Below are 10,227 nucleotides of genomic sequence, written 5' to 3' on the forward strand. Positions count from 1 at the left end.
TCGAGTGAACATTGGAAAATTTATAATGAGCAGTGGTGGAAAGTAACTACATTTACTCAATTACTGTACTTAAGTATACTTTTTTGCTATTTTGACTTTCCTTTAGTATTTCCATTTTTTGATACTTCTACTCCACTACAATTATTTGACAGCTTTAGTTACTAGTTATTTTTGCAGATTTGCAGATTTATCAAGACAAAACATACATTAACCAACTACACCCTATTTTGTACTTATTTGAAAATAGCCGATCTACAAGCTCACAACGCATTGCTCGGCGATGCCTTGTGAGCTTGTAGATCGGCTATTTCCAAAAGATTTGTATACATTTGTATACTTTCTGCATAATGAGTAGGCCTACTTTTACTTTTGGTACTTTGAGCACAATTTCATGCCAATACTTTTGTACTTTTACTCGAGTAAAATGTGAATACAGAGCTTTTACTTGTAACAGAGTATTTCTACATTGTGGAATTGGTACTTTTTACTTAAGTTAAAAATGTGACTACTTCTTCCACCACTGATAATGAGTGCCGATGCTGACGGTGCATCTTGATGCTGCAATTCACTCTGCTGAATAAGAAGTATCCACACATCCTAGTTTTGGGTTTTGTGTCAGGTTCCTAGAAGCATTTTTGAATCTACTCCCGGAAAGGGCCAAGCACAATAAGAGTAGCAATATGTTTGTATCAATCTGAGCCCCAACGTGATGAGAGGCTATAGTAATACTAGAACATTTTCAATCAGGATTTTGATAGCACCAGAGTTCAGGCAGTGCTTAGTCACAAACTATCTTTTATCTGTAGGATTAATGGGATATTCCACCGCGCCTCAAGCCGAAATCAGGCTGATCCGGTGCGTCTCAGGAGCGGACACATATAGCTTTTTATTTTGATCACAGGGTGCAAAGCTTTGCACCTTGTGATCAAAATAAAAAGGCTCAAATCGTTGGTTCAGCGCCTTCTTTATTTATCTTTTATCTATTCCTTCTTCTTCTCTTTAAAATATCTAACAGATATTTTAGTTATACGTAAAGCACTACATATAACCTTGTTTTGGTAAGTGCTTTATCAAGGGAGTTATGATTATCATTATTATTATCATTAAGGCTAAATTTCACACCTGGGTCGTTGGAAAGTTGAAATACCTGTGCTGTTTTTTTTTCAAAATTTTAATATAAATGTAATCTATATAATCTTCCATCAGCGGTTATTCTTTGTAAGGCAGAATTTCTCCTGAGGGCTGTAGAACGAAAACCATCGAGTGCTAGTCTGTTCACGTATGTCGCAATTAATGTACAGTAATGTAAGACAGCTTCAGAGAGTGATTAATTACTTGAGGGACATACTAACTCCTCTGTTAAAAGTCAATCCCTCTAGAAAGGTGAGGAACGAAACAAAGCAAAACATAAGTTTAATGAGTAAGAGGGTGGTGTAGCTGAATGATTAGCTCACATGATTAGCTCAAGATGGGATCATCTGACACTCATCTGACACTAACAGTATATAGGTCGTATGTTCGGTATTTGTAGTGATCTTTATTTGATAAATATGTTCTTTTTCCATTGTGCATGATGGCAAACAAGTTAGGAGGGGTGCACACAAAAGCCAGAGTAGATGTGAAAATGACCCTTTAATTATTTTTTAAAAGCAAGTATACTCTGATACTTTAGCTCTAGTACAAATGTGACTGAGTAACTTCCACTTCTAGTTGAGTAATATTCGACCAGGAGTATCTGTACTTTGACTAAGTAGGGTAGATTGAGTACTTGGTCCACCACTGCATTCAGGGTGTTTGGGATTGATGGCCAGCCCCTTCATCCGGCCACAAAGGCAGTTAGTTCTCTAAAGCAACTGAAAACTGCAGCCGGTGTATGGGGTTTGATATTGTTTTCTGCCACGGAAATATTGTCTTAGTTGGCATATTCATTTAATTACAAGACTAAACACCACTCACTCTGGCAGAAGAGGAGACAATTCCAGAAATGGAAATAGAAATCTATCATCATGATTAAATTCAGTTCATATGATCTCATTAAGAGCAGCAAAAATACATAGCCATATCAGCTGCCTGTGGATGGTATTTGCAGATAGGCTACGACTCGATGCTGAACTGCTAAGTGGGCTGTGTCAAGACGGAAGTGTCAGCTCTCCATTAGCTGTGACATTTTGGTACAGGAAAGCTTTAATCATTGCTAGAAATTCTGAGTTTATCCTCCGCGGGGTTTTCATAAACTTACTGTAATTCAATCAAAACCATTATAAAAGAAGAAGAACCCACACACCGTCTTCACTTGCTCAATAGAGAAAACTTGTATTATTATCAAAAAGGCTGGTTGTTTCGGTCATCATGGATCCTCCTCAGGCATCTGAGGAAGGTCCATGACCGAGATGAAGGTTTTATATGAATGATGCTATGCTACTAACAATGAATATATGAAGGAATTATGTAGCTATAGTCTAAATTAGTGCCTGAATAAGTAATGCATCAACAGTCTATTAACTATTCATACTGTATATGTCTATCAGCCATGGATAGACATATATTCATATAAAAATGTATATGAGTGGATAAATGTTAAGCTATGAATGTGGGGAACATCGCATATACCTAACTATTTTCTCTTAGTTAGTTATTTATTTATTTCGATCCATTTAACTAAAACAAACTCTTAATGCTGCTGGCCTGGACAGTAAATAGCAAAGAGTACCAGTATATTTTGATTTATTGAACCGTGTTATTGGGTGAAAAGAATGGTCAAATTAATGTTTAACTTTACAAATCCTGCTCACCATCCATACAACAGGTATAATGTTATTGTTAATAATAAACGGATTAAACTGATGGAATAAACAAGGCCATGATGAGTATCATTGCAATATAAGAGAAGCCACACCTGAGAGACCAATATTGTACAATTTATTCCACAATTATGTATTAGTAGTTCCATTGTAGATTTAGATTATATTACAGAAACATATAGTAACTATTTGTCTATTTGGAAATAGGCCATCTACAATCTTGATCTGCTATATTCCAAAAAGTTTGACAAATATTGGAACATTTGAGTATTTTTACATTGGCAAGTTTATATTTTGAATCGAGGCCTTTTAGTTGTAACATAGTATTTTTATGCTATGGTATTGCTACTCAAGTAAAAACTCGGGACCCTGCAAAGTTTCATTGGAGTAGAAATCTAGCAGCTGTCCTCTCAATTCATAGCAGCAGTGCTATCATTTATTGTGCCATAATGCCATCTAGTGGTGAAAATGATAATCACTGTCATCAAAAAGTACATATTTGCATCTTGTCTGTCAGATCACGATCTCAAACTGGTATGTATGATGACCCATTTTCAGAAGGGGTCACAGGGGTGCCTACTAGTGTCACACAGACAGTGCTGCTGCTTGAGTCACATCATGTTGGAATCAGACTCCTCTCTCTGCACTCTCTAATCCGTAGTGCATGTCAAGGACCCCCAAATTGATATGTATTTGGCCACAGACCCCCATCTGAATAGACTCTGTGCCAGGGACCCCCAGAAGAGAAGATTTGTGTCAAAATATTCAAAACGAATCAACATTTTTGATATTTCTCAAAAGATTTAAAAAGAATAGCAGATGTACAAGCTTGCAGCACGGCACGAAGTGACGTGCTGTGATCTTGTAGATGTGCTATTTTTGAATAGCCAGCATTTAAATGGATAAACTGGTTGTGATGCTATATTAACTACTTTTCCTGGGGACCCCCTGGAACCCCCCCAAGGACCCTTAGGGGTCCCCGGACCCCACTTTCAGAACCACTACTCTAATCTAACAAAAACATAAATTGCTCATCAGGCATGGTTTAGAAAACCTCATTTGTTACTTTTCAGGATTCAAATTCAAAAGAAGCAAAAGTAGCAGATCTACAAACTCAAAAGGCGCCGATTTGCGACGTGTTTCAAGCTTGTGGATCTGCTACTTTTGATGCTTTTGTGTGACGCTGTAGTATGATCAAGTAGGGCGTTAATTTTAGCACAAAAAGTTAGAATATGGAGATAAGGGGTTTCTGCCCGACAGCGACGATATATTATGCCTCAATTAACAAAAATAATATCTGGGGAAAGATATAGGCCTATAGACATACAGTATATGTATATATGGTAGTATATATGGAATACATCACAGAATAACAGAATAGTTGAACATGAACATAAAAAATAATTTCACACATTCATCCCTCACTTTCCTCTTCCAACTGGTTTGTTTAACTGTGTTCTGTGAGGTCTCTGACTGCAACCAACCAGGGATGTGGTGCTCAAGTGGAATACAAGGATGCTCGCCCCCAAAACACACTTGCTCTCCCCGGGTCAAATCCGGCGACCTCGGAACTGTCGCCGCCAGGTATTCCTAAAAGTAACCTCAGTAAAACTATGCCTAAACCTAACCTTATTCCTAAACCTAACCTCAGTAAAACTATGCCGAAACCTAACCTTATTCCTAAAACTAACCTCAGTAAAAACTATGTCTAAACCTAACCTTACTCCTAAACCTATCCTCAGTAAAACTATGCCTAAACCTAAGCTTATTCCTAAACGTTAACCTCAGTAAAACTATGCCTAAGCCAAAACGTATTCCTAACCTTAACCTCAGTAAAAACGAATGCAAGCTAGATTACAAGAACCGCTAGGGACGATGGAGAAGAGTGTGTTTTTGGGACGGTTACCCTCTAGTGCACCAAGGACGGTAGTTGCGTCTTAAATAGTGACTGTGCTCATTTAGATTGGAGTCACAGTACATCACAGCAAGTTACTGTAACTACACAACCCAAACGTCGACCAAAGTTTAATTGTGCTTTAAATGAATAAAAAATAAAACGTTGACCTTAGAAAAAATAAAATGTTAATATACAGAAAATGTCTAGTTTTAGTCTGTCGATTTGGTCAGATTTGTCAACACAAGCATGAGCTGTCGGTACATACCGCATGTTTATTGAGATTCTGATATTCTGAATCTGAACTACTTAATTCTTACCCATAACAATTATGTATATATTGTACATATACTTAAAAAATAAAATCTGAAATAAAATCTAAACCTTTAACGAAACGCGGTCCAATAAGAGTGTGGCTTCATGTGGATCTACACGTATATTCCCTATATCTGGACAAGTTTTAATTTTCGATCCAACTGTCATTAGACTTCTACTATCAAAGTAAAGTAAAATATCTCTATATACCCTCTTCTAGACCTTACCATGCCTCACTAAGCTTACCCTCTAGCCACCTCCTTTCCCACTTTGTCACCCTCGTAAACTTCTGCTGCTCCACCTTCGTCTCCCATTCCTCCATTTTCTTCCATTCACACCCCTTCCCAAAAGTCTTCCCCCCACTTAATGACTCTCCATCCCATGTTCTCTTCAGCCTTCATCCTGTCTTCTCTGTTTTCTTCTCCTTCTTTTCACGGTACATAGCTGTACTCATCTATCGAGCTCTGGCTGCGCTCGATGTACTGCTGGTCAATGAGCACCTCAATGCACTTCTTGATGATGCTGATGCTGGGGTTGAATCTGGCTTTAGAGTGGTTGATGACCTCTTGGATGAGGGGGTTGTGTCGCAGAACCTTGCGGACCTTCATGATTCTCACTATAGCAGCTTGTAAATACATTTTACGGTCATCTTCTACGGTGATCCTCGTCGGCTCCATCTCCTGTGGCGTGTCTTTATGCATCATCGTGATCTTGAACTTGGTCCTTTTACTGGTGAAGCCCATGTTTAACGAAAATGTGGACTCGGCCCCTATTCCCTCCTCTTGCAAGTCGTGGTTGAGAATCCTGACATCCAACAGGGACTTGATAGTCCTCTGCAGATCCTTCTCGTTCATTTGAGTGCTGTCTTGCAGCTCCTTGTAGGCCACCGTTTTGCTGTTGTTGAAGGCCAGCAGCACAGCCATTTGGTATGTGGTCACCATGGCCACGTAGGGCTTGGACAGGTAGTTCATCTTGACCTCACCTGTGCACAGATACTGCAGCCAGGTCAACTTTCTACCGCTGAAGTGCTGATTATAGAATAACGCAAACATCTGCACACTCTTCTCTAATTCCTGAGGGATGGCGAAGGTGGAGGAGGGGACATGTGTGAAGGGCCAGGCTCCTGCCTGTAATACAGAGATTTGGAAGCCGATGCCCAGGTCTACCACAGTTTCATGGGATTTGATAAAGTTGATGAACTTGTTGTTGAGGTCAGCGCTTATGCTCATGTCCGTGTACATTCTGTGCAGCTTACTTGTGAACATGTAGCCGCACGATTGCTTTAGTTTGTTGATCATGGCTTCCTCCGAGTCCATTGACAATGACTGGCCATGTATTAACCGCTTTGCTAGCATTCCAGCGTAAAACTTCTGAAAGACGTCCTTGTCGTCGATGTACTTGAACACCGTGTTGAAGCTGGTCAGTTTGTCCTCCGCCTCGTTCTCTGTCATTCCCTTTGCACTTTTCTTCAGCAGATTGTCACAGTACTTGGACAGCAGTTTAGGGGCTTTGCAGATAGACATGGGTTCCCTGTAGTTAACCACAGACGTCAAAGCCTTATCAAAGGCACTCATGAAATGATGATCCCCGTTCAGAACTGTGTTGATAAGCTGAACAAATTTGCTGTGAATCTCCAGCACAGAATCGACAAACTGTGTCGGCATATTTTCCTGAGAGAAGTTACTAGTGGCTCGGAGGCCCTCGTTTTGGATATGATCATGCAGCTCCTGGATCATGTGAGGTAATCCACCAGACACGGCCCGCAGCAAGGTGTACATGTTGGCCATGTCGTCTCTCTTCTCTTGCCGGACAATGTTCCGACACTCCCTTTTGAGGAACTGCAGGTGGTCAGCCACCATCCTCTGCTGGCATTCGTGGAGGACTTTATAGTAGAAGCTGGGGTGCAGGTACTTCCGGCATCGCACCTCCTCGTCTTTCAACCACGCTACAACCTTTTCCATATACTGTGAACAGTTGGACTCTTGCAGCAGACTGAAAGCTTCCTGTTTGTAATACTCCCCCGTCAAAGCTGTCAAAGCGCTATCAAGTGCACTCTTGTCGTCGATGTACTTGAGCACTGTTTTGAAGCTGGTCAGTTTGTCCACCACCTCGTTCTCTGTCATTCCCTTTGCAGACTTCCTCAGCAGATTGTTACAGTACCTGGCCAGCAGTACAGGGGCTTTGCAGATGGACATGGGTTCCCGGTAGTTAACCACAGACGTCAAAGCCTTATCAAGGGCACTCATGAAATGCAGATCCCCGTTCAGAACCATGTTAATGAGCTGGACATACTTTCTGTGAACCTCCAGCACAGACTCTACAAACTGGGTTGGCATATTTTCCCGAAAGAGGTTAGTTGTGGCTCGGAGACCCTTGTTGTAGATATGGATCTGCAGCTCCTGGATCATGTGAGGTAAGCCACTGTTCACGACCCGCAGCAGGGTGTACATGTTAGCCATGTCACCAATCCTCTCTTGCCGGATGATATTCTGACACTCCCCATGGAGGAACTGCAGGTGGTCGGCCACCATCCTTTGCCGGCATTCGTGGAGGACTTTGTCGTAGAAGTCTGAGTGCAGGTACTTCCGACATCGCATCTCCTCGTCTTTCAGCCGCACTACGACCTTTTCCATATACTGTGAACAGTTGGACTGTTGCAGTAGATTGGAGGCTTCCTGTTTGTAATACTCCCCCGTCAAAGCTGTCAAGGTTTCATCGAGTGCAATCATGAAATGCTGATCCCCGTTCAGAACTGTGTTAATGAGCTGAAAGAATTTGCTGTGAACCTCTAGGACAGACTCGACAAACTGTGTTGGCATATTTTCCCGAGATAATTTACTAGTGGCTCTGAGACCCTCGTTGTGGATGTGGTCCTGCAGCTCCTGGATCATGTGAGGTAATCCACCGGACACGGTCCGCAGTAAGGTGTACATGTTGGCCATGTCTTCTCTCTTCTCTTGCTGGATGATGTTCTGACATTCCCCATGGAGAAACTGCAGGTGGTCGGCCACCATCCTCTGCTGGCATTCGTGGATGACCTTGACATAGGAACTTGGGTGCAGGTACGTCTTACAACGAACCTCCTCCTCTTTCAACCGCAACAAGACCTTTTCCATATACTGTGAACAGTTGGACTCTTGCAATAGATTGGAGGCTTCCTGTTTGTAATACTCCGCCATTTTTGTCAAAAATGGCTCCTCGAAGATTTGCTGATAAAACTTCAGCGGGAACTTCTTGTACTGTTCAACATGAACAAAGGAGTTGATGACCCCGTGAACTGCTTTCTGGTTGGGGTCCTTGCCAACACTGTCATTTTTTATTTCATTGAGTAGCATCCGAATCAGCATGGCCTGCAGGGGCTCGATCATCAGCTTCCTCCACATGTCTAATGCGAGCTCTCTGATCTTCATGAGTGGTTCAATCATGTTGAGATACCTGTATAAGCAGTCCAAGAAGTCAGCGCCCTTGCTGAACTCTTCCCAGTATCTGTGGTACGTCAGCAAAACCTGCTCTGACTCTCGAACCTTCTTGTACAATTGACGGACGTGATTTTCCAGAAACACCTTAGTCTTCGTGTATAACTTTTTACCAAGGGGCTCTGGGTCTGCGACACACAACGCGTAAATGTCAAAGAAGCGCTCATTCCATGTAGATCTCTCTACGTAGTCCTGAATCACAACTTGCTTGATTGTCTTCAGTAGGTTGTTCCACGTCTTGTCAAAATCCACCACCCGGGACTTCAAGCACATTCTATGGGTTCTCTTTGGAATTGGACTATAATCTGTTATAAGTGGATTCATAAATTCATGCTCGGTAAAATGGAGAAGTACTGTGCGTGCTAACACTTATATTGGTACAGCAGCATAAATGTCACACAAAGCTTGACCAATCCGCAAAGCCCATGGGTTGGGATGGCCAATCAGTGAAGCCTATTACTTTTGATCTCCCTAATATGGCTGATCGCAACTAGTGCAGTACATGTTGCCAGAGTACTTGGATGCTATATATATGGAGCAAATGTAAAGATGCCTTCTATTTTGATATCTTCTTTCTGCAAATTCCCTTCAGGGGTCATGGTGGAAAGTAACTAATTACATTTACTCAAGTACTGTACTTAAGTACCATTTTGAGTTTCTTTACTTGAGTATTTCCAATTTTCAATTCTTTTACTACTCTACTACATCTCGAGGCACATTTTGTACTTTCACTCCACTACAATTATTTGAAAACCTACTTTACTTTGTCGATTTGAATTATTATTACAAAACATACATTAACCACTTCAGCCCTATTTAAACTTTGGCTATTTGAAAATAGCAGATCTACAAGCTCACAATGCGTCGAATCCCATTTCACAAGGTATACATAATTACATTATGATACCTTGTGAAACGGGACATTCTGCATAATGAGTACTTTTACTTTTGGTACTTCAAGTACATTTTGATACCGGACCTTTACTTGTAACAGAGTATTTCTACATTGCAGTATTGACATTTTTACTTAACTAAAGAAATGTAGTACTTTTTCCACCACTAGGCATCACCACAGTGGATCATCTGTTAACATCTGCTTCTGTTTTCTGCATCTTCCTTGGTCACTCTGGCCACCTGCAGGTCCTCTCTCACCGCACCCATAAACCTCCTTTTTGGCCTTCCTATTCTCCACTAGCCTGGCAGCTCCATCTTCATGCTTCATTCTCCCAATGTACCTCTCATCCCTTCTCCTTGTCTTGTTTTTCTTGTGTTTTTGTGTCTGGGAAACCCAGTATAATCTTTTTAGCGGCACCTAAAGGTATAGAGCGGTAGCCCTCTATACCTGGCTTTTGCATCAACGTTCTGATTGGTCAGACACGTCAACAAAGTGATTGGTCAAGCTTCACGTGACACGTGGCTATAAACACATTATAAACACTTATTGATGACAAAATGTATCAAAGGCGCCGCTACCTTCACACAGGTGTGATTTTTTTGTATATCGTGCTGCTGTCTTGTGGACACGACACACCACAATCTCACTTGTTTATAGCCTACAGTATGTGTGACAGTGATTAAATAAATCTTGATGTCAGAGTATTTGGAGGCCAGTCTATCACGTCAGTAGCCTACTATGACATAACTACTGTGACGTCAGTCTCTCCATATTAAGAGACTTACTAGAATTTAGATTTTAGGCCATGCTATTTTGTTTTATACTCACTATCATGTAATAAACACA

The 10,227-nt window shown here is 41.2% G+C and overlaps 1 protein-coding gene across 1 annotated transcript; it reads right to left on the reverse strand.

Annotated features, from left to right (window-relative positions):
• Positions 1 to 5,441: 5,441 nt before the first annotated feature.
• Positions 5,442 to 8,759, reverse strand: LOC311037248 (cullin-2-like; the record flags this gene model as incomplete). The annotated part of the gene is made up of 2 exons (XM_084046371.1): positions 5,442 to 7,050; positions 8,182 to 8,759. The coding sequence occupies 2 exons, from the start codon at positions 8,757 to 8,759 to the stop codon at positions 5,442 to 5,444; spliced, it is 2,187 nt and encodes a 728-aa protein (XP_083902497.1).
• Between the last annotated feature and the right edge of the window lie 1,468 nt (positions 8,760 to 10,227).

Source organism: Gymnoscopelus microlampas (assembly GCF_963454915.1).
Source record: "Gymnoscopelus microlampas genome assembly, chromosome: 21".
Lineage (NCBI taxonomy): Eukaryota > Metazoa > Chordata > Actinopteri > Myctophiformes > Myctophidae > Gymnoscopelus > Gymnoscopelus microlampas.